Source organism: Rissa tridactyla, chromosome Z, assembly GCF_028500815.1.
Source record: "Rissa tridactyla isolate bRisTri1 chromosome Z, bRisTri1.patW.cur.20221130, whole genome shotgun sequence".
NCBI classification, from domain to species: Eukaryota; Metazoa; Chordata; class Aves; order Charadriiformes; family Laridae; genus Rissa; species Rissa tridactyla.
Genome location: NC_071497.1, coordinates 66,288,714 through 66,314,680, shown reverse-complemented (window position 1 = coordinate 66,314,680; position 25,967 = coordinate 66,288,714). Strand labels below are relative to the sequence as shown.

At 40.8% G+C, this 25,967-nt stretch overlaps 1 protein-coding gene across 3 annotated transcripts in view; it reads left to right on the top strand.

Annotated features, from left to right (window-relative positions):
* Positions 1–25,058, top strand: part of RAB3C (RAB3C, member RAS oncogene family) — a 124,649-nt gene extending 99,591 nt beyond the window's left edge. For all 3 annotated transcript variants that reach the window (XM_054186078.1, XM_054186076.1, XM_054186079.1), the window contains exons 4-5: positions 14,512–14,636; positions 24,871–25,058. In XM_054186078.1, the coding sequence (XP_054042053.1) occupies positions 14,512–14,636; positions 24,871–25,058 (313 nt within the window). The remainder of the gene's footprint in view (positions 1–14,511; positions 14,637–24,870) is intronic.
* The last annotated feature ends 909 nt before the right edge of the window (positions 25,059–25,967 follow it).

Sequence of the window (25,967 nt, the reverse complement as noted above, 5' to 3'; positions counted from 1 at the left end):
TCTTTGTTGTGGGACTTGGTGGTTAATAACATCAGGCTTTTCAGGTACATCGCTCCTCCCTTTTGTCTTTCTTAGCTCTGCTGATAGCATAGGGAAACACATGGTTATGCCCCAAATACATTCACAGTCCAATGTGGCACCATTCACAGACAAATAGTCCAATGACGAATTCTTCTCCCCGTGGACTTTCTAGTAGGCCTTTCTGAGCTACATCCAGCAGCGGTGAATGAGGCTGTTAGTAGCACTTGGGCTTCTGGTTCCCTGCGTATACAAGCAGTAGCATTGCTTTTGCATTCTGTTGTCAGGAATTTTAACAACTAAATTTGAATTTCACCTTTTTGAGAAAGTAATGAATGCTGAGATTCTGCATAGCAAATTGAAGCTTCAGAAACAGGGAATAGAGCCACCGCATCTTGAATAGTGCTCACAGACTTGATACAGCGGAACTAAACACAAGGGAAGAAATGAGTTTGGTAAACTCGGGATGTTCTGTTTCTTTTTCTTATCTTTTGGGGTTTTTTTCCATGAGATCTGTTTTGTGGCAGTTGGGTTAGTTCTTGGGTTTGCAAAAAAAAAGAGAGAGCTTTCCGTCTCTTTGAATACGTGTGATTACATTAGAGTGTGGACATAAATATTTAAATGGTTCATACGGAGCTAATTGCTGCAGCATTTAGGATCCTCACAAGGAATTCTTACTGATTGTGAGTGATCCACAGAATCCCATTTTCCTTAATTAAGTCAGAGTCCCTAACAGCACCTGATCTGTGGAAAATACAGGTCCCTGCACCACTGTCCATCTGTCTCCAGGCTGGGGGTTCTACACGTCTGTAATGATGAGGCAAAGGCAAATCTGAGCTTGCATGTTGGTCCATGGTCAGGATGATATCTGTAGGATTTCTACATCACAGAGGAGTGTTACATTGGCATTTCTTGTCTGCTCAGCCTAGGAAATGTGCCTAGGCACCCTCAGAGTGCTTCATGTCCACCCATCAGGTTTTTTTCCACTTCCCTGGGCATGCTTAGTTGTTTAGACTGAAACCATATGAAGGCATATGAGGAGAATAATGCTCTGTCCACAGCAGAAATGACAGACAAGAGGCTGCCTTCTCCCTCTGAGAAAGAGATCAGATGGTGGAGACTGAAGGAAAGAGGGAGAGGAAGCTGGATGGCAGGAGATGGTGCCATCTTGCCCCAGACTGTAACCCGTCTGCAGTTCTGCAATGCACACAGTGGTGTACTCGGCTGTCCTCATAGCCTGCCGCAAGCCAAGTCCTGTGTTTTTCCTTCTTGAGTTACAGGTAGTGAACATGCCTTAGGGGATCAGCCTTGGCTAGAAATGTTTCATAACAACAAAGCTTTTATAAGTTCATTAGCTAAACTCTCTCCCGGGTGTTAGAGCTCTGCAGAAATCTTTCTCTGGTGTGAGGTAAGTCTGCTTGGATGTTTGCTAGTTTATATCTGTAAAGTGGAGGTATATGGAGAATCTTCACCTGATACTGTTATTCTGTAGGCAGTCTTGTAGTCTGTTAGTGAGTTCTGTAATCCTGGAGACCTTGACGACATTCAAAGCTGTGGGTGAGACTCTTCAGAATCAAGTTAGCTGATATATTGCAGACACCCATATCCAAATTAAACACATGAGGATCCCTTCTAGTCAATGGCAAGAAAAAGACACTTTTCGTTCATTGCTCATCTCATTCTAAAGTAGTTGTCTAGAATAGACCAGATGAATTGCACGCAGAAAGACCTCTGCCAGCCCATCTGTGTCTGAGCTGTGGAGAGTTGTGGCTCTTAACCTGTCTGGCCCTGCCAAGAGAAATCTCTTAGAAGGGATGTGGTTAGAGAGGCAAAAGTTTTACTGCTTTATTTTGATTTGCTATAGGATCAGAGTTGGCAGTGCATGATAGTTTATTACATTCTAGTGCAAAATACAGTTTTGATGATATAGTTACATCCACACTGGAAACACTTTCTGGTAAAGCACAGTCATTTCCTCTACTCCATGGCTTGTAAAGGCCTGCTGTCCAACTGATTCATTCACACTTACTTGTTTGCAATTTTAGGCTTTCATTTCTGGAACACTGCATAGGAAATGTTTTATTCTCTTGATTTTCCAGTACATTATTTCACTATACCACACTGGGGATACAGAACAATTTCACTGATGAACTTCTGATTTTGTGATACTTTCCCTTCTAAGCTTTCCATCCAAAGATTACTGTCTACCCAAACATCTTAATGCACACACTTATGTACTGCAAGAGGGGTCTCTACCTGCTGAAAACAGTGACGAAGTGTCAATAAGACAATATTAAACACTTATTTTTTATTACCGGAGAGAAATTGTAACCTTAAAAATGTGTTAGCTAACATGGTTTAAATAATGTGCTTTAAAGTGCTCATAGGCAGAGTGAGATAAACTTTAATTTATGAAAGTTCAACATAAACCCTAGGAGAGGTTAGGCCGTTTCATATTGGAATGCCACTCTGTTCTGTTTTCAGAAGTGTTAGAAAGTTTTAAATCTAATCTCCAAATTTTTTACTAAAAAGTTGTATTCATGCCTGCATATATTGCTGACAGCTTCCACCATACTCAGGATTTCCTTTTAGCTCTGGCTTCTGGGATCAGGGACAAACACTATAGCTTTGTTTTAAGAATTGTGATGGAGAAGAAAATTCAAACATATAATAGCTAGGGCTTAAAAGGCAAATATATATATACTTATATATACATAATTATATATAAACACAGTCTTTTGATTTGTCAATCAGGTAGCAGCACTACTGACATTCTAAATGAATATGCAACCCTTTAATTCTTTTACAATGTTTTTTCTGCCTTTATTTTTAGTCCTAGAAATAAAATATAAAGTCTAATGCCTCCTGTCATCCTCTGTGAGTCAGCAGAAATAAACCTGCAGTTTACTTGCTTGCAGGATGAGTCAGCAAGACAATCCTGCCACCCTGTGCCAGGTAGGATACAGACAGTGAAATGGCTTTTACTGTGTCTTTGGCTCCTGGCAGCCCTCACAAATAGAATTTTGATCAGCAGTACCCCAAAAGCAAAGCGTGACCAGACTAATTCAAAATTTACCTTCAGGGCCTCAAAGAAAAAAAAGGTACATATATATATATAACTCATACTCATCTGATTAACCAGTATCAGTTAATGGTGGGATTAAGGTAGCTGCCATTTTGCCTGTCCAGTAGAAGCTCCAGTGTTAAGTTGAAAACTAGGCCACATGTATTCTTACTCAAAATTTCAGACTTCAAATCTCTTGTGCTTGCAAGTGTGCAGCCACATAGGCAGATTACTTCCAAAGAGGTATTGGTGCAAGGACACAATGGTGGAATCACATTTTTATGCCTAGGGTTCAAGTACAGCTCTGAATATTTCCTTTGGTCTGCTTCTAGAAGATAAACAGATAAGCAACTTCAAAGACAAAATGGTGATAGGATTTATACCAGTTCTGGTATAAAAGGTACTATTACAGAAGTAACACATCCTTGATGTTTTAGTTAAACAAAGCTTGTCTATCTTATCAACAAGAAGTAAAATGACTCACGTGATAGCCCTGACACATGGCTTGCAAGCTGGATGAATCCTTAACAAGGATAATCCATGATAATTTATCACAGGTGGCTTCAATGACCTAGTAAGCTTTTTCAATGATTAAAATTAGGTCTGATTGTTTTAACCCCTTCGTTAAAACATGAACACAGGCATTTCAGAACACAATTTATGTGCATATAAGGCTGACTTGTTTACGAGAGTTTGTGCAAAATACCAAATGACAAAAATAACCCAAAATTATCTAACAAGATCATATATAAGAGAAGCAACAGCAGAATTCATTTAAACTTGAAAAATGAAAGCTAAAACAATAGAGGAAATAAAATCCAAACCAGTGAATTTGAGAAGTGAGTGAAACTTGGAAGGCATTCCTGTCAGAACAGGCAGAAAGGGATTAATAGCCACAAATATGCAAAGAATTTCATAAAGAGATATGACAGTAAAAAGTCAGGGTTAATGCAGAGAATTTTTTTAAGAGGAGTTCCATAAAACAGGGAGATCTTGTTGACAGATACTTGCCATATATATTGCAAATATGAATCTGGATTTGCTATTTAAAAGAGAAAAAAGAAAAACAAACAGCTCCGTGTGACCCAGCTAAATTATAGCAACAGAACTGTCAGTATTGTTACAAACAAAAAGAACTTGACTTTGCCTGTAAAAACTTTGCTACTTCCAAAATGCCATTGCTGTGCAGGTGCTCTGTGGGGCTGAATGCCAGAGGCTAATAGATAACCCCAGAAGTGCAAGAGGGGCTCTTCATCAGAGTAGTATAGTCCAGGGTTAAGGGACCATTGCTCGTGCAGTGAAGAGGGGCATATTAGATACGAGCCTGTAGGACCAAAAGGACTCACTCAGCATCAGTATTGCTTGCTTAACTATCCTTTCTTTTTTTTTTTTTTTAATTTATCAAAAGCACACCACTGTAAGAAAGAAAAACAGCAAATGTGAGGACACTTACATATGTGCCTGTATCTGTTTCCTCATATATATATATATGAATGCAACATGGCAAGCAAAAAATACATTTTTAAGTGACAGCAAATTGCTCATTTACTTAAAAGTGTAATAAACTCAAACAGATGCTGTTGTTACTTTAGTAAATTACTTCAGTACTCCCTTATTTCGCAGCTATGTTTTTCAAATACCAGAGTTAGGATCAGCTGTATTGATTAGGGTCATTACGCAGAGTTCCAGCGACAGTCTGTGCAATCAACATAAATTGGTGATTAATAGGATCATTTATTTGGAAGCATCTGGAACATGAAACCATGGGGACAGTCAACGATGTGCAAGTGCAGACTGTATTTTGCCTATTATTGTTTCTATGAATGTTATTTTCCTGTAAATACTTTTTTCCATCTCCTTTCAAATCCTAATTTTTGATGGTTGTGTGCACTGTGCATGTGTAGCTGTAGCTTTGAAGGATGATAATTTAATGGCGGCTTTCTCAGTGGGGAGAAAATTAAAATATACAGCCTTTTGTCTGTGTGGTGAGTTGCTAAATCACTTCCCACAGTATCACACAGCTTGCAGCATTATACATGACATAAAAACTCTTCATTAACATGTGTTGTTACTGTGTCCCACTGTGAAAAATGTGTTATATTAGTTGGTCTGCTCATAAGTAAACCTTGTTGTAGGAGTGGATTTTTTACTACTGTGAATAAGAATTAAATATTGAAATGTATTTTTTATTGTTTTATCATGACACAAAATGAAAGGAAATAGGTTGGAAGTTCTCTCTGCCGTTAATGTCTAAGACAGTATTTGTTGTCTCTTCTCTACTGTCTGTGTAAACATCTGTTCAACTTTTCTAAACAAAAAGCCTGGAAAAGAAGTATATACTACACATCAGAAAAGGAACGAAATACAGTAGACTTTGACAGGGAATTTACTTTTATTAAGTCTTTTATTAATTCTGCACACCTTCAGCCAAAGTCCACCTTGCCCAGGAGCTTCCATACGGTACTCTGCTGCCTGCCTCCATGACAAAAAAGCCTCCAGGGTGTGCAGTGTCAGGGTGACATACTGTGTGTCGGGACCTTACTCTGCCTAAGGCTGGTCTTAGACTTACTGCCAGCTGTTTAAGTGCCAGCTGCAGTGCGCTGGCTGTGCAGGTGCAGGTGCAGGAAGACGTCTCACCTGGGGGGCTTTTCTTCTCAAGAGATGGCCATCGGAGCTCAGGCACGGGAGGTTCTGGGGAGGGTGGATACAGAGTTACAGTATTAACTTAGAGCACAGTCTTTTTTTTCCTTGGTGGTTTTGTGTGGGTTTTTTTTAATATTTTAAATGTTGTAAGTGCATAATTGGACTCCTGCTACAGTGGTATTGGAAAGTAGTTTCAAGGTGTATTTGACAGCTGGGAAGAAAGCAGGACGCAGACGTTGTGCCAAAGATGCAAAAATTAAGGACATCTGCAGTCTGATTAATACAAATTAAGTATGCCCTGCAGGCTTCTAGTCCTTCATTGTAACTCCAACTGAAGGGGCATACATAAGAATTACAGTTTGAATGTCTTTTGCCTACAATATATTCATTTAATACCACATACCATTATCCAGTGGATTTGCATTTTAGTGTCAGAAAATAATCTTCTGACAACAACAGACATTTGGTACTCTTATTTGAAACAACACTGTACAGAAAAGGCACCAAAGCTAATTCATGGACTATTAAGAAAACTATATTATATTAAAAATGAAATGTAATTCAATAAAGTACTCAGCAGAGGATTCTGGATGGGAAGACACTTCCGTGTGCAAGGTAAGAACAGATAGAAATGGTTGATTAGAAAGAAAGAAAATTCTGATTGATGAATGTCTGTGATGGCTGCCTCCCATTTTAGGTACCATACAGAATTACGTAGTTACCAATGCCATGTCAGTTCTTATTCCATTGTGTTAAATGCAGACCCAGGGCACTCCCAAGAGGGGACATTACTGAGCCAGCATATACTTCCTCATTACAATTATGGTAATAGGTTATCACTAAGATATTTACATAAGAAATAATGTCATAAACACACAGAGAATATCAGCTCTTACATCTTTAGCTGTTCTCTTCTTTTTTTTTTTCCTTCTTTTTTTTTACTTACTAAATGTCTTGCAAAATGCTATGCCGCATTTCCTTGCATATTGTTATAAAAATGCATATATTAAAGATTAGCTCAGTTTTACCTTCCAAAATAATTGGATTCATTTTGATTATCTTTATAACCTGTCAAAACTGAAATGTGGCATGTGGCTATCTAAAAAGAAGTTATGGTCTCAGATGCTTGTGGTGGAGTCTTATGTTAAGGTAGCTTCTGTGTTTTGTTCACTGTAAAATTTAAATTTATTTTCCTCAAAGTAGACACAATTCCTACCAGAACCCCGAAAATGTGTGATGCTCTGGGTAGTGTTCATTTTGGCTACCCGCCTGGCTGAAAATGAACCAGAAATTTATTAGTGTCACACCTGTCATGCAGCTTCTGCATCGTCAATTTATCTTCCTCCAAGGGAAGGTTAAACATGTAGCCTTTCATTGCATGGTGTGCACTCTTTGGCTCTGCGCAAGGAAGATAAGGCCTGCCAGAAGGAAGTGGTGGGTCTTTGGTATTCTTCTGGTTTCTTCAATATCAGCTTATTTCACAATCATAAGGCATTTTTCAATTCATTTGCCCTTCAATCCAGACAGAAAACATAATATCATATAAACAATAACTGACACATCAAATACAGTCAGTCCTGGACAATATTAATATATCCCGGTCTGTTGCAAGAGTAAAGGGGTTGGTATATCCCATTTTTGCTATTGCATCCACTTCTCCCCAGATCCTTTTCCCATGCTGCTTTGTGATATTGAGGATGGAAGAAATTTATTTTGTTCATTTTTTACCCTTCCTTGCCCCCCTTCATCCATGTTCAATGCTCCTGTGTTGTGGGACATCTTAGTCTATTCTCTATCATGTTAATAAGCACTTGCAGTGAGCAGGTGCTGGTACCATTACTGAAAATAAGCATCCCAAATTCAGTATATGTCCTCTGTTCTGAATGGAAGTGGAGATGCTAGCACGTCCACTAGATTTAAATCCTTGATGAGAAGGATCAAGGTGCAATTTCCCCATTCCTGTCACAGGTTCATCTACCTCAGCTTTCTATTTTGATAATTATTCCCTTTATTGATTGCTTTTCTTGGTTTTCACTAATTGCTTCAATAATTATAAAGGGGACCATGAAAGCAAGAGGTAAAAGAATTTGTGTTCGCCATAATCATTGAGCTTTTATGGCCCTAAATTGGAGCATGACAGAATGATTAAATGAGTAGCAATAGTTTGAGTTTAAAAGTTGCATATATCCAAATCTTCCTTGTCAGTAAGGGAGGAAAGATCCTGAGCTGTTTCTCAAAGCTTGGGGATGTGCATGCCACAGCTGCTCCTCAGTTCAAGTAAAGTCTGATAAACGTCAGGATCTTGTTTTTGTTATTACTAATTGTTTCTAGTATATTCTTATGATGCCAGTAACCATGGCCAAAAAACCCTAGTATTCAAGTATTCCAGGGCTCTTCTGTCTTGTGTTTGCCCCGAGTGCTTCAATTTTTTAACCTCGGCACTGTCTTCAAAATCAGAAAGTTGGGTTTTTGATTGGTAAGTTTATACATTTTGGATGGCAGTGGATTGTTTACAGAAGAACTGATGGAAAGCCTGAGGCCACCTCCCTCCCAGCCCTCCATGTGGCAGGGTCTGAGGCCCAAGTGCAGAGCAGCTGGTATAGAGACAGCTTCCAAATGGCCATCAAGATTGAGCACTGCAATCATTTAACACGCTGGATAGAATAATCCTATATAGGCCCCATCTCTATTGTATCCCCAAGATGAGTGGGCTAGAGAGATGAGATGGGAAAACTCCGAGATATAGGGGCATTCCTAAGGACCCTATCAGGATTACTGGTTTAGGGGACATAAAGGAGGGCATAGGGAAAGGAATGGACCATATGGTACACACTGAAGTATAGAAGATACTTGGTAGTGTGAGGAAAACCTCAGAGTCGCTCTGTGGAAAAGATGGCTTGAATGGGGAGAGTGCCAGAGCTCCTGACAGACAAGGAAGGTGGTAAAGGGCTCCTGACACAATCCTGTTGCCTGAAAGGATGGGAATGGCAGTCCCCAGTCTGTGTCAGGGGTTGGAGAGAGCTATGCCATACCTTCCCACATCATAGGATGATGACTAGGGGAAAGGGGGAAAGATACCCTCCATTGACTCAATTACAAAAGGAAAATTATGTCTCCAGAAAATACTGGAAAGCAAGCCTTCCTGCTCAGAGGTAGCCAGGCATTTCTGTTTGGCATGCTTACTTGCAAATAAAGGGAGGAAGTTCAACTGGGGGCACTGGATGCTTTTGGACACAACTCCAAACTCATAGCTGCTTCTCTGACACTCCCTCTCACCAAGTATTTAAATAAACTGAGAAAGTTTTAGAATAGATTACCTGAACTCCACCCCAAATCCCGTCACTACACTGCGACCCCTAATAGTTCAGGTAATGGGTGTTGAAGGCACCATGCTGGAGACAGATGTGGGAGAATTTTAGGGATCAATCAGTGAACTAAATATATCTTCAAAAAATAAGGTTTTGGTAGAGGTTTTGTTAATTTGGTTTTGGTTGGGTTTTGTTTCTTTGGGTTTTTTTAATTTGTTTTCTTGGCAAGATGATGCACTCCAGTTAATTGCATACTCCTTTCTGAAACCAGAACAGCAGAAGTACAACATGTTCCCTGAACTTGCTGGAATAAACACTACACATGGCCCCTCTGGAGCATTTCCATTAGGGTGCTTCTCTGCTGTCAGTGCATGTGACTTACTACATAATTCATCTAAAAAGCCCATAGAAACTAGCCCTCTAGGGTTGGCAGGAATCCTCAGAGGGCTCTAGGTCCAAACAATAGTGAGCAGATTGCGGCTGTGTCTAGAAGTTCATATTCCTGATATATTTACTGTATGGGCATACCTTTATCAAATATATTTGTTTGCTATCCTTGCCGTCTATGGGTGCAAATATACTAGAGACTATTCCAGGTGAGATTAGTGTTTGTTCGGGACATATATGAGTTAGTAAAGTGATCCTCAGGAGATATATTCAATGCGAACCCTAAGGTATGCCAATCAGTGGGTGCAACCTGAAATGTATTGAGAACAACAAACGGCAAGTGTGGCTTCTGCAGCAGTTTTTCTCCAGGGTGCAACGCAGTGTTACCTAGTCATAGCCAAGTCTGAACACTTGGGGGAAAATATATCACACTGGATGTGACAGCTCGAGAGAGCTCCATGCCCCAGGTCCAACCGGTAGTGAGGCTGAAGATGCATTCCCAGCAGGCAACTGCACACAACACACACATTTAACATATATATCTACACATATATACATGGCCAGCCACACAGATCTCAGACAGGCACACGGAACACTCCCACAAAGAGCACCAGCAGCCTCATCCTGCTCCCCTCCCTGGCAGTACAGCGTGGAGGTCCACTAGTGAGAATATACATATGTCTGTAGACAGCGTGGGTCCCTCCATCAGCTGGGCTTAGACACTCAGTCTGCCCCCGGATCACAGTCTCCCCAGTTGCTGGCACGTGGGGAGCCTCCTCGAAGCGTTGACCTGCGGTGACGGGTTTCACGCCTGGACAGTGGTGCTGAGACTCTCCTGGGACAGCCCTGGGAGGGGCCTGGATGTGGTGTCCCTTCTACTGAGTCCTTTATTTGGGTTTTCACCTACCTTTGTGTCCCTGTGCTTCTCTGGGTTTGTGGACGTGGGCCTGCAATAGGCCTGAAAGCAGGCAGGGCCAGGATATGATTTGGGCTTTCACGCCTGCCATCGTCCCCACTCCATCATGCTGTGCAGTACTCCTTGTAAACTGCCCACATGAGCACACAGACACCCCACATTGCTGTCTGGGCAATTATTTGAGGCTCTTGCGTGTTCAGAGGTGCAGGGTCACACTGCTGCACGAAGTTAGTCTCCTGCTTCTTTGAAAGTTTTGTTGTTTCATGGTTGGTTTCAGTCTTCCTGCTAGAACCAACTTCTTTATAAAGCTGATTCTTTTATGGACCTCAAGCCGAGTCTTACCTGAGGATAGATGTAGCCCTTTAAGCTGGTACCTGGTCTTTTCAGAAAAGATAATGTCCTGCAACATAGACCTTTTACTTACTGCTTCCTCTCTGTCACGAAGGTGCATTTGACTATGCTTGATCACAACCAGAACTGACATTTAATTTTTTTGGCAGGCTTGGAGGGTGGTAGTGTATAATAGTGTCTTTGGTCTTTATAATGGTGCGTTCACCATTTTAAGCATTGTAATATTCTCTTTGAAACCTGTGTGCTCATGAGAGGTGAGGTAACAGTGGATAGCTTTGCCTAGGCAACACTGATTTTATTCTCTCCTTCAGTAAATGACAGTGTTAGAAGTGTCACTAGTACAGAATCTCGTTATACTCTATTGAACTAAAAAGCAATCTTTTCTTAAGAATATTTGGGGAACGAACAAGTATTACAAAGTATTTCCTAGGGGCGGAACTAAGTAGCATGGTAATATTGAAGCAGTGTGCATACGGACATATGCCAGTGTGAACTATTTAACTTTGCCTTTCCTTTAGGGTTCATGTCAAACAAAGTAGGATTTTTGTGTTTGAGACACAAAACTGTGTTTTGAACATTTTTTTCACATAGTATTTTATTCCATCAAACAAAGGAAAAAAGCTTCCATATTGTCCTTGACAGGCTTCTGTCATGATAGTCCAAAACTCTTTTGGAGATTTATTGATGTAACTTTACAGTACTTTGAACCAGTATTGGAAAATACAGCACTATTTTAAGATGAGCAGAGAGCATTGCTTTAGTTTGCATTCAGCAAGTGGTGTTTTCTGACAAGGAATATGGCAGAATTGCAGTACAGGGAGATCAAGTCTTGTGTTGATCACTGAAAGTAATGGATCATTGAGCTACTGCCCCTCTGGTGTCTATACATTATAAAAATTCAAGCATGTTCAGATTGGCTGCCTACGATACAACTAGAATGCGAAAGATTTACAGGGTAAATTACTATTGACGTACACCATGTCACTGAGACTGAAAAAGAATTGCTGTATTCAGCTTACTGCAAACATCAGCTTTGCCTTTTCATGTCTTCAGTCTTCCTGAGGCTAAAGTTCTTTACAAGGACAATGGTTTGAGTTTTGGATTAATCAGAAGCCTCAGTCATTTGAAAGGTCATATATGCAAGGAACAGCAAAATCTCTTTTTTAAATTATCTGTGTGTTGTCTTTCATGGAGAATTGTGGGAAGCAAAATCTATAGAAGCCATTAGTGGAAATGTATGTCTAAAAGAACGTAACAGCGATAAGCCTATTATATTCTTTGAATCCAAGCTCCTACTGATGTGGGGTTGGGTGGGGATACATTTGACTGATTTTCACTGTCATTCAGTTGTATTTTTGCAGTACAGAGTCTTTTGCAAAACATACGGAATTGTCATCAAGGACAAGATCATTTCTCTTGTTGCTTAAAAAATTCTGTATAACTGGAAGATGAGATATAAGCAAACCAGATAAAAAAGTCTAAGAATAAAGTAAGTTGCTTTGGTAATGAGAAGCATTTGAATGCACAGGCTCATAGTTCATAGAATGAAAAATCACATCTGCCTGCAGTAATAGGAAGGAGGTTATATTCTTAAGCAAAGAAACTCACATAAGGATCTGAAGCAAAAGTCTGCAAAACAAGGCTGAATGAATTCTCTTTACACTGGTGTGATGATATTTCTCCAGGTTGTACTTCTTCATTCATCAATTTCTTATATTTCATATTTTTACTGTATATTTTGGTTTTGAAACATCTTCAGTTTCCTGCTGCCGTAAGGCGAACAAATTGACCCCTGACTCATAACTGTTCAAAGCTAAGCTCTTTTGGAATCCTTAATGGACTAACATCCCCTGACGTTTGAACTACTAGTATTTGCAAAGTTGCTATGGTGACCGATGTATTTCTGGTTAAAAAAAATAATATAATATTTCTATTTTGCTTAACCACAAATTCCAGAAGATCTCAGCATGGTTCCAAAAGAATATTTCTGCCAAAATGAATGCACAGTGCCCTTATTTTCTGAGCAATTGTATATTCAGTAAAATGTAAGAGTACAGGGAAGACTGACCTCTGCTTTGGTCACAGTACCTTCTAATCGCCTACTCAAATTACTAAAAACAGATTTAAAATAGCACAGTGTCCATTTCCTGAAGGAAAGATCCAGGCAGGCCCAAGGGAACAATCTGTAGCGTGAAATGCCTGGGGCGTGTTTCAGCTTCCTCTTGGTCATTCTGATGAAGTAAAACAACCCGAAAGGCAGTGTGATCCTTCCCTTTAAATGCCTCTGCCCAGCACTGCAAACCCGTCACACATGGCTTAAAGGTGCTCTGACTCATGCAGGGGAGTCTGGGCCTGTGGGCAATGGCATTGGACCCAGGGTTACAAAGATAGCTGTAGCAGTTTTTGCACATGTCCATCCCTCTGGTCTTGCAATAAGCAAAGCCAGCTGGGGAGATTTGATCCATTTTCTGTCTTTCAATAGATATGGTTGTCAGACTACATCATGATCTTCTTCGTGCATGAACCATTTTGCAGACAGGGATCTGAATATGTAGAGATAATGGCTGTGATATGAGAAGGGGTCACTAGAGAACTTAGCAGCCACACAAACCAGCTTGCAAAACAATTAGGCAACAGATTTTTGAAGCTATTTCACCTTTTCTCGCAGAGACCTAGGGCCCTGATACACAAGAGGATTCCCTTCCAGGGCACCCTCTCCTAAATGTGTAGTTGAACAGGTTAGTTTCTATTCCAGTGTGGTTTTCCTAAGCTCTACATCTTTTTCTCTGTCCATTGATCACATGGGGACAGAAGAGATATTAATATCCTGCCAAGCACTTGAGTCAGAGCCTAAAGCCAGACACAGTCACAAGTCCAAGGCAAAGGCTAAGTGCTTCGAGTAAGCTTGCTGCACCCTGCGTTACCTTCAAAGGCAGATACTGGTCTCAGTTAGAGGGTGGTAACTATCAGCATCACTCCTGGCTGAGCCTGGAGCTGGGATGTGGAGCTTTCCATGCCACGGAGTAAGTGTGAGTATCAGCAGAGTGGTGGAAGTCAGCAACCGAGAGGCGCTACGAATGTGCTCCCAAGTTGTTCATTACCTGCATCACATTCAAATTGCAGAAGAGAGCGTTGTAGGGTAAGCTGTTTTACCATTAGCACTAAAGGTCCCATGGTGTTTCAAGGCCTCACATACTCCAGTTCAGCTGTAGTCATGGTTAGGGCTTGTATAATTTAAATGGAAGGTAAAGTAAAGTTCACACTCAGCCTCTGTCCGTGGCTTAATGTACAATGTAAATGTTGCTGTCATACCAGTAGGTCAAAGACCTATAGTGGAACATGCTGGACAGAAACAACAGAAGGAAAACAGAATGAGTTTGGACTTTTGCTGATAAATTTAGGTACTGATTTTAAAAGGTGAAAGATAAGAAATAAATACGCTGTTGATTTTATTTCAAAGCTCTGGTTTTAGATGATAAGGTTTGCATTAAAAATGTGAAAATAATTTTTTTTAATTGTGTGGGAGAAAGTGTCACCACTTCTTTCTAAAAATACAGGAAGAGTGTTGATGGCAGGAGAAAATATTGAAAGACTGTCTTGTTTTAACAAGCAAAAGTAAAACCTGTGTTGATATTATTCCTGTAATAATAATTCCTGACAGATAATCCTTAGTTTATTTGAAATCCAGAATTAAACAGAATCATGTTACCCTAGATGTCAAAATCAGTATTGTCTTTTTTGTCTTGTTACAATTCTGCTTGAAATTGATTTAAGGGGAGTTGCTTTGCTTTGACTTCTCTCTCTCTTTCTGTCTCTCTTTTAAGGTCAACTCAAATCAAAACATACTCTTGGGATAATGCCCAGGTTATTTTGGTCGGTAACAAATGTGACATGGAGGATGAACGGGTAATCTTCACTGAGAGAGGCAAACATTTAGCGGAGCAACTTGGTAAGAAAAGAAATGACAAAAGCTTTATGATTGCTTGCGAGAATGCACAAAGTAATGTTATTAATTGCTACAGTACTGGTAATGAAATGTTCGTGATACATTCTCTGTAAAGGAATAGTCATGCCTTTTGTTTCTGCCGGCTGAGGTCTGAACTGTCCTTGTTGATATCGCTAATAGTGTAATATCATTAGAATGGACATGTGTCCAGGGATGACCTTATGCAGAGCTGTGACTTGTCTGCCATCTAAAAGTGTCCACAAGGCCAGTGCTGGCTCAGAGGCTGGCTTAGACTAAAGACATATCCGATAAAACATTCCTTATGCTGCTCCTTAGATAGGAAGTACATCATGGCCTTTGTGATAAGCAACAAGATTAGGCATGTGTCTCTATATATACAATGTTTAGATAGCCATAGCTATAGGCAGATACATCCTAGTCAGGGAAAAATTAAAAAAAAACAACCAAACAAACACACCAACAAACCAACAAAAAACTGAGGAGAGAAGAGAATGAAGAAATAATGTACTCGAAATGTGAACTAGACCTTTTTGCAAGTTGAGAACATTTGGGTTATGATTTCCAGTACCAATAATTCAATACAGAAAGATGCCAATATCCAACTCCCACTGCCAACAGTCCACCTACTGCACATTTACACAGGTGTAAATAACATGAACCTCAGTTTCATAGAGTCTCCCTCTGGGAGGCAAATGTTTTCCAAACAGAAAATTACAGAGCTGTGAACATCTCTGTTCTTTCTGTTTATGCCCAGCAATGATATCCTTTCATAGCATGAAATGTTTTTGAGGTGACACTGGCCAGACTCTAATGGAAAATCTCCAGAGCATCATCAGAATACTACTACCTGGCCTGTTTTTCAGTTCACATTTGCTGATCTCTGGAGAGCATGCTCAGCAGTGTGCGAATCAAACCCTGATATCATTGGGCATTAATTTCTGTGCTGTACTGGGCATGGGTTTGTTATTATTTTCAAAAGGTAAAGGCTCAGTCTGGTGAATGTGTCTGACTAAGATGTCCTTGTCACTATTCCTATCTAGGTGTTTAGGGCAGACAGTGTTACAAGAGTAACTGCATGGGAAACAGAGGGAGGTGGTGGCAGTTCACAGTATGCCACCTGTGCTGGGTCTAATCTCATGCGGGTGGTTCTTAATTTATGTATCTTCATAGCTCACTGACCTTATTATTTTTAAACAATTTTTCTAGTTGTACAGTTGCTTGTCCTGGTAATTAGTTTAATCAGAATAACACATCATAGAATCATAGAATCTTCATGGTTGGAAAGGACCTTCGAGATCATCGAGTGCAACCCAACAACCTACGGTCTCTGCCACTAGAGCATGCCATGAAGTGCCACATCTAGACGTTTCTTAAACACCTCTAGGGATGGTGACTCAACCACCTCCCTGGGCAGGCTGTTCCAGTGCCTGACCACTCTTTCAGTAAAGTAATTCTTCCTAATATCTAATCTAAACCTCCCCTGCCACAACTTCAGACCGTTTCCTCTGGTCCTGTCATTATCTGGTCCTGTCATATCTTCCTATCACATTTGTCTAAATAAGCATTACGTATGTGTAAAAGCACAACTCAAAAGTATACATTAAAAATTATCATAAATTAGTCCTTGAAAGGTGACAGGAACAATTTAACACCAGGTTAGGTCCAGAAAAAATGCCAACAGCTGTGAAGAACTGAGTCTCTAAAACTCTTTACAACAAAACCAAAATGGTTATCATTGCACCTGGTTTAACAGAGGGTGTTTTTCTTTGCAGAAATACCTGTCACATTTTATGTATTCCTCTAGTCTATTCTTCTGTCTGTAAGCATTTCTAATATTTATTCATTTTAATAGGAGCTAGGAATGTGTATTCAGTGGAGAAAGAGATCAAAAAAAATGTAATTGTCTAATTTTACCCCAAATTTAGACCAGGCACTAAAATGCCTGGCAATAAACATAAATTTGCAGCGTTGAGTTTGAAGATTTTTTTTTTAAGTCGCATAACTAATCTGAATTTCTATTCCTCAAACTATTTTCCTGTAGAAAGATTAATGCAGTGAGTTGACAAGGAATCCCCAAGGTCATGAATTTAGCAAGACAAGAAGGAACTTTGCATGTTGTACAGTCAAGAATCCTCAGCTGTAATAACCAATGCTTGCAAAAAAAAAAAAAAAAAGAGAGATAGATATCAAAACTCATGTTTCAGGCTTTAAAGCAAACTCCTGCTATTTAGAATTCAATCTTTATGGAAGCGGATTATCCTCTGTTCCCATCTTTATCTGCTCTGGGGTTTTCCTTTCTCAGATATATGTCCTGTGGCTATCTCAAGGGCAGATTATTGTATTGGATAAATTGTGGCTCTGATCCAGTATGTCATTTACTGTACCCAGACTGCACACACAAATGTTTATATGTTTTCTGTACAGCTGCAATTATTTCTTAAATCTGCTCAGAGGTTGTGGGAGGTGGTGTCAGGAAAAGCAGAACGAGTTTCCCTGAATTGTAGTAAGTACTCTGGCCATATTGGCCAGTTTGAAGGGCACAAATTGTGTCAAACACTTGGGACTGTCTTTTCTGTCTCTGCCAATGAGTTGATAACATCTCTTGCGGGCAAGTTTTAAAAATAACAATATAGATTTTTGTGTTCAGCAAGACATCTTAAGACTGTGGGCCCTTTGAATGCCATGGTCTGCAACATCAATTAAAGCCACAATTACAAGCAAGCAAAACATATGAGTGCCGTACAAAGAACATGTTGTGAAACACTCTGTTCTCAAGTGTGGTTTTATTCTCAGCCCTGGTTTATTTGAAGTCATTGAGAAAATGACTTCAAATAAACGTACATTTTGGGCCAAGTTTTCAAAAGGTCAAAAAGAGCACGGGGCGTTTAAACACCCGGGAAACATGGTGTCCTGTTGCGAACAGTGTTATCGGAAAATTGTGTCTCACTTGTGGCTGCTGACCTCTTTGAAAAGTGTGGCTTTCAGCTTTATTAACAAGGTGTAATCAATCATTTCTTTAAATCTCAGTGCTGGCTTATTTCTCAAGTGTAACTCAATTAAGTTCAGATTGACCAGCAATAGGTCTCGTTACCTGCGAAGGTCTGGCTAAACTAGTCAAGTATCCTGTGGTAGTTCCAGGTACGTCTCTCATAACACTAACAGAAGTTCACAAAGGAGAGAAGGAATGGTTAAGAAAACCAGATCTGACCTTAAAGGGAAATTAAAAAAATGTTTATGATGACAGGATTTGTCTCATTTCCATTTTAGATTTTTTTTAAGTTTTTTTGTTAGTGACATAGGGCATGACGCTGATGATACTATCCCAGATCATAGGTGCAAGGAGCATACTACCTTACCTATGGTAATGGCCAGATGTAGGTGCCTTGTGAAAGGTATAAAAGGGCAAACAAACAGTGATGCTTTCCCAGACTGTAGCAAATTATGTTTGTGGGTCTCATGAACCAAAGGCAGTATTTTTATATTCGATAGTCCTTTCATTATTGTTTTGCATGGACTTGTCCAGTGATGTCTTTGAAATCATATAGAATCTTACCATCCACAACATCCTTCAAATACTCACAGTTTATCTGAGTTACCTGCTTCTGATTTGAATTGGATGCTTGCTAGTTTTTTCTGATGTTTCTTCACTGTTATATGCTGAGAAACGGTGAACAGTTGTTTGCAGTTACCTGCTCTGCAACACTGTTCGTTTCAGAGACCTCAATCATACCCTTCTTTTTTCTCCAGGCTGAAATTCTCAGACTATTTCACTGATCCAGAAACAAAAACCGTCTCGCACCTTAGCCATTCCTTTTCACCCTATTCAGTACTTTTTGTAAGTGGTACATCCTTTATTCAGAAATTAGTTCATGGTTGTTTAACATATTAGCATCATTAAGAGAGCAATGTTAGAATGAAGTAAAACCAGACAGGATTAAATAAATTCAGCTGAGTCACGTAATTTTACCTCACTGAGACACCATACTGAGAAAATATAGTAATGTGACACACCAGCCAGTAGCGAGAACCAATTAACATAATGTTAATATTGACACGGGAATCACAACAAACACATTTAAACACGTTTACTCATTAGTCACTACAAAAAAGGGTGTGGAACATAATGCTTATGCTATTTTGTCTCTTCATGAATGTTTGTTGGTTAAAGCTCTGGGAAACGGAGCTGTTGTATCATAGAAATATTGGCTGGAAGGGACCTCTGGTGATCATCTAGTGTGATGTCCTGCTAAAATCTACCTCTGGCTCTACGTTCTGCCCAGCAGTTTTCAGGGCAGTGCCCTTCCCATCAGATTTTTGGTGCCTCCATGTTTCTTACATTCTGACACCCAGGGTCACCTGTGGCTGGGGACATCCAGCACGTCTAAGCACGCTGTGGGTTGCACTCACCTGCTTTCTAAATGTATCCTGGCACACCGTCTCTCCCAGAAGCCACCAACCAATGTCAGAAAACGGAATGAATCAGGACCTTTCTGGGTGAGCTCTCACAGTCCCTTCTGCAAGGGCCGACAGAAGCCAGCCCTCACGCTGCATTCAGGGCACCTGCAAAGGGAGCTGAATGCCACATGCCTCAGCATCAGCAGGGCCCAGGGCTTCAGTACACCTCCACAGCCTGTCACTCACAGAGGTAGTCATTTTACTCCTCAGCTTTTAACACATACCTTATTTTGTATGCTTGGGCGTGGTTTTCCCCTCTCCACCCTGTCACTTCTTATCTCTTCTGGGCCATTTCTTCCTTCAAGTCTTTATTTTCAGCTTTTTCTTTCTTTCCTTCTCTAGATTCCCAGTGCCTTGAAAATAAATTCCACCAAAAACGAGAAGAAAATTTCTCACTTCAAACCAAAATCAGCCTGCCTTGTCTATTTTGTTTTCATTTTGTTCTTGGCTCAGGCATATATGTGCATAATGGTCATGCTGGGGAGGTGCCAGAGAGACGATTCAGGGGTGATTAGATTTCTTCAAATTAAACCCATTTAGCGCCCCGGCACACCTGAAAGCAGAGTGTTTGTCAGTGTCCTGTGCTTACACAGGGTGCAGCTGGGCATCCAGCACCTCTGTGGATTCTGACCAAGCCTGCAAGACCAGGCCTGCTGCTGAGATGGGGCAGGAACACGACTAGTTTCTGAGTCCTGCCAGGGCTGGGGCACAAGGCAGCAGCTCCCCGGCGTCATGACTGGAGTGAACCTTTGCTTGCCTTGGGGTATGAGCCCTGGGGGGTAATGTGTGCATTAAATGTCTGGGTATACTGCGGGTATTAGGCATCTGTGAGTTTAGGCAGCCACTGAGGAGGCATTTTTAGGGCTGTAATTTTGGCATCTAAATCAGGAATCTAGTGGGACTTGGCACCTCAGTACACAGCTTGCTAGAACTTGCTGTTCTGTTTTGCCTCCGTGGCTAGCTGGAGGCTATGGTGCAGAAGGCAGGGTCGCCAGCAGCATTGAGAGCACGGACATATGGCTGCGTCTAACTTTGTGTTAAAAAATGGAAATAATTGGGTTGTGCAGGAACATGCCTGCTCATAGTTCCCCCCTTCACCGTTTTCTAGCTCTTTTTAAAGGGCAAATGTTAGTGCCAGAGGAAGGAGACAGACTGACAGCACTGAAAAACACCAGACTTCGGTTTAGTTACAACACACACAGGGTATTGGCAGAGCAACTAAAGGCTCCTGTCCCCAGGATGATTTTTTACAGGGGAGAAATGCCAACCTGCCATTGCTTTCACACACTTGGAGCTGCATTACAGGAAAGTTCCTTAATGACAATGAGAAGGAAGGGATTGCGTTTGCTCAACAAAAGTCTCATGTAAACAAACAAAAATTTAGTTGCCAGGAGTTTATCGCCCAAATGCACTCATTTGAAAGGATCTGGAAGCCATGATCAAAATCAGTACAACTGGAATTTATATGGAAACATTCTGTTCTGAAAGACTGGAAAACAAGGTGTTCACTAAAGCCTTACCAGTAGCCGCCCCTCAAGTCTTGTCTGTTCTGTCACAGTTGAGAGTCCCCGTTTAGCTTTTTTTTTTAAATAAATTTGGCCACCCTAAAACTTGGATAAATATCTTAGCATTTCTCTTAACAATCTTTACATTAGCTGTATCCAGAATGGTGCTAAAGCACTGCTCTTTGCTGGGGTAATATTAGCAAGTCCTATTTTCGGGTTTAATGTTGTTTCAATACTTTTCTTAACATGGCTCAGCCCTTGGGCTTGTTTGGACAGTAGAGGTCCCATCCAGCTGGTCTACAAAGCAGAGCACCATGTAACCAGATCTGCTACCATAGTTGCGGGTGTAGGAGATACTTTGAAGAACAGCAATGATCACCAGCTACTTTCAGACCAGTTTCCTAGGAGAGATGACCTATGCAATCATGCCGGGTATGTCTGTCTCTCTTTGAGAGACGGGTAGAGGTCTCAAAGATATCAAAAGTTCTGAGGAAGTGGACAACTGAGCAGAGGAGAAAGGTCTTGCAGTTGCCTTCTGTGACAGCCTGCAATGTGAATGCCAACCTCATTAGATCTATTCACAGCAGGCAAGAAGGTAAGTGCATGCCAGCGCACCCTCAGACCTGCCCACAGGATGCAAATACAAGAAAATGAGGCATCATTAGCTCCTCTCTTTCATATACAATGACATTGTTAAATGATGGCTTCCTCGATTTTGCCTTTTGTATACCGCTGTGTTACAAGGGGAGCAGCTTCCTTCAGCCACTTCTTCTCTGACATTGCATCTCCTACTGCTCCTCAGAACGCTGGATTGAACAGGACATTGGCAAGAGCAGCACTAAGGATCACAGTTCAGGCTTGCCTCCAAGGAAGGATAGGTGTTGCAGGAACAGACCCTTGAGGATATCTGTTAACATAACATCAGGGGTGGTAAATAAAATTGTCTTGGTTGTGGACAAACACTTTGAAACCAGAAGGTCTTCCTGGTAGCTGGTAAAATTTTAACATAGCTCTTGTCTGTGTTGTCTGTGAAATTGTGCTTAAAATTTTCTAGCTAGTGTATCCCCTTGATGTCACATTTTCTCAGGAAGATGACAGGGTGCAGAGTGTTCTTCCCTTTGCATATGGCCCTCCTTTCTGTTGGTGTTTTTTTGGTTTTTTTTCTTCCCTATTTTTCAAAAGCAGGCATAAACAAGTGTTAATGAACATTGATGAAGGAGCCTCTGCAAAGCCTGAACAAGCGTGAGGCAGAGAGGGAACAAAGTCAGTAGTTGAGGTTGTTCATGTGTTCTCCGGGTGGCTACCTGAACTGCTGTCTGTGCTCGCCAGGTGAACGGCAGCAGCATGCCAGTGTCCTTGCTGGCCCCTGCTGCTGTGGTGCTCTGCCGGGGCTGTTGAGAGCTTGACAGCTTTCTTTGAGTCAAAACTATTGGGAAGAAGGTATATAAGGGAAAGAGACATAGCGTAAGGACAGCAAAGGGAAAACTGTATTAAACACCAAAAAGGCATTTAAATTAGAACATCCCAATTCATGCCCCACACACATCATTGTTCGTATGTTCAGGCACTTTGATATTTTGGATTTTCTCAGTTTCTGCTGTTTCTGCTCTGTTCTGCCTTACCGACCCACTTGCCTCTCGGGCTTTGCTTTGTCTTTGCAGTAATCTGCTCTGCCCAGTCTCATCCACATCGGCAGTACAGATCATCACGGGTGGGGGGAACATGGTGTTCTCTGAGCTCAGCTGCCCTGAGCATCACCAGAGTTGCCTCACTTCAGGCTTAAACTCACATGGAAAATCTTTCCTCTCCAGTAATAACGAGCAGTGGAAAAAAAACCTGAAGAAAGTATTAAAAGGCATAGATCTGAGGCCCTCATACACAGGCATTTCAGAAGCTTAGGGTCTGTAAGCACTATTAGTAAAATAATTGCAAGATGAGTCAGGAGGAGAGGTTATGGGGAAAAAGGTCTGCAAAATATTCCATAACAAAATGGAAAACAACCAGAATTGAGGTATTTATTCCAGGCACACTCTGCTAGGAAAAATGCTCCCTGTCTCTTTGAAACTGGCCCACAGACAGAGTTTCTGTTAAACAAAACAACCAAACACCACTCTAACTTATTGGGATATTTTGCATACGGTAACACTCTCATGAGGACTTGAATCTGCTGCACAGGACAGTCAGTTGGTATCCAAATGGCAACAAGGAGCCTCTGTTGCAAGGGTCTTTGCAACGGTGTCTTCAGCTACATCAGATGAGACTCTCTGAACTCATCTTCTGCTGAATTCTTGTAATTGAGCTGGTCCTACCTGCCCACTGCATACCATGACATTTTGTCAGTGATTACTTTAAACTGTGCACAAAGCATCTCTTAAATTGGCTTCAAAAGACAGTTCTGTGTGACCATTTCCGCATCTGCAAGAACATCTGCAAGGTTTCCACAGGCCACCTACAAGTCTTACCTATGTGCAGCTGAATCCATTCTACAGCAGGAACTGCCTTGCGGGGGGGGGGGCCCCCGCATGGCCCTGTTCTCTACTTGGGGTGTTTATCAGCGCATTTAAGCATATAAATAGTTCCTATCAGCTGGCCAATGCACAGGAGGGGCTGCTTGGGGGAATCTTCAGGACTGTCCAAAATTCCCATCTGTACAGTTCCTGTAAAGAATAAAGCAAATACTTTGTTGTGGAGGCAGCTGGGGGTTCAGTCACATTCTCACTGGTCAGTGCATTGTCTCATCTATGCAGGGTCTAGCTGGGAAGGTTGGTTATTAGCGCAAGTTGGGGTATTATGCCAAGCTAAATGTAATTATCTGCTGTAATTCTAGGCTAGTACTGAAACATGCAAAAGCTACATGGTAAGCAGTTATCGGAATGAATGTGCACATTACCTTAGATGGCATATTGAATACATAGTACTAATGTGATCAAAGTAGTTGCATATATATTTCAAGTGGTCTTTCGAAATAGATTAGCCCATTCACTAGAAAATATACACAATATTAAAAAAAAAAATAAAAAAAACAACAACACAAAGCTGTTTTCTGCCCTTCTGCCAAGAGTTTCAAGTGACTGGCATTTTCTTACTGGGTTTTTTCTCATAATTAAACACTCTGGTAGTTGCATATTGTTATTTAGATTTAATCAGAAAGAATCAAAATAGCTGTGCAAAGGCTAAGATGCTTCTGTAAAATTACCACTGTTTTGTAAGCCATTTTAATATTAAATCCTTAGGTAGTGAAAAGACAAAAGCAGGAGAAAGTTGTAAGTTACCAGGGAACCCTCAGGTGGGCAACGTGGTAACTGTGGAAAAAGGTGGAGCTTGGGGGAAGAGGCTTAGAAAACAAAGAAATGAAAAAAGACCGATGTCTTGCAAGGAAAGCAAGAATATGGCAAGACCCAGCTCTGGCAGAAGCCTGCTGGATTGCAGGCTGACCAGCAATTTGCAAGCCTGGACTAGCTGAAAGAGGCAGATGTGGGACAAAGGAAGCCAGAGAGGAGAGCTCAGGAGAGCTGGCTCTGCTCCGTAACGGCTTCCAATGTCCCTTATGGGTTAAGGATAGCCTTTGGGGTAGTCATTGGCAATGGATAGATAAAATGTCCATCTATATGAATTAATTAAGGAAATTTTCTTCCTTATATGCATTTGTGTATTTAATTATTAGTTTGGTTTGTAGGGTTGGGAGTCCCTTTGATCCCATGGATTCACCTCTAACTTAAGTAGATATCAAATTGCAGGAATCTTTCCTTGTCTTGTTTTGTTTTTTTTACCTGGTTATTTCCAAACACAGTTGTCTGTTTTGGCACCAGGTTAATGACACAATGGAAGTGGCTGTTTCCAGCTGAATAATGCTCAGAGGAACATAATAGTTAGAGATGGAGCAGTAGATTATTCCTTCCCAATGGCTGGATATATAGAGCATTTCTAAAATAATAATATTTTCAAGCTGGTGTCAATTTTTAGATTAAAATGTTTTAAAGTAGAATTTGTCTAAGGGAATGTATTTGAGACAGTCCTGATTTTATCTGGCTGGGTACAAAGCAAATAGCACTAATATACTTACTCTGATTGTGTTACAATTTTAACTGCTCTTGCAATACCCCTCTTTAATATGTGTGCTCTCACGTGTTTGCTTTCTGAGTGTCTCTCCAGTCTTCCTTGCTCAAGATATTTGTATTTTTGTATATTTATACATGTATATTTATTGGAGGTAGTGGAATATGCGTTGAACATGAGCATGTTGTTTATTTTCTTAGGATTTGAATTTTTTGAAACAAGTGCCAAGGACAACATTAACGTCAAGCAGACGTTTGAGCGACTCGTGGATATCATCTGTGACAAAATGTCGGAAAGTCTGGAAACGGATCCCACCATTGCTGCCAGCAAGCAGAACACGCAGCTAAAGGACACCCCTCCTCCACAGCAGCCCAACTGTGGCTGTTAATGAGGCTATCAGCAAAGGCAGCTCCAGTGCATTCTGTTGCCAACAGAGTATTTATGAATGGTCTATATGCCTTTATTTATACTGTCTTATTAATTTATGTGGGAGAAAACTCTTTTATTTTACATCAGCAGCTGATCGAGTATACATATGGAGATGGAGAGGTTATTAGTTTGAAAGGCTGATCCATTTTTAGCATCTGGCTTTTGCATGCAGGATGGCCATTAGTTTCTCTTTTCTTTTTGCTGCTTTACATTACACTTAACTTCAGCTGGTGCCATGTCCTCAGACCACATTTGCCTAGAATTGACTCTTGCTTCATCAGTTTCAAATTGTATAGGTGAATCCTTAGGGTAGTGGCTGAGGTGTTTTAGATGTTTTCCTGGTGCCACTTATATTTTCTCCTGACTGAAAATCAATTTATAAATGTTCCTCTAGTGAGCCAATCCCTCATTCTGTCCAGATCATTTGTATAAGGGACACTTCTTGGAGAGTATTGCTTTGGCTAATCTACGCTCATTATGTTACACATCATGGAAACTTCAGAATTTAGAAAGAAGTTAGTTCCTGGACCCAAAGCCACTTAATTCCCTGTGAGTTTCCAACTGGATGTGGATATTCAGTGCAGATCCTCAGAGATATTAGGTACTTCATCCTGTTTGGATAGCAAGTATGTTTACATTTCCGTGGGAGCTGCATGTCTATCTAATACCTTTCTGAAACTGGACTTAATTTCTCATTCCATCATTACGGAGATCTCAGTAGTACCTCCCCCAGTAGTGGAGGGCTGACTAGCTCTTTCCATTTCTACCTGCATGAGATATTAAATACACAGTTCCATATTGCCCCTGACAGAGCCAAATCCATTAAGCTCGGTTCTTCATAGCCAAAACCTGTCTTTTCATGTTGCTG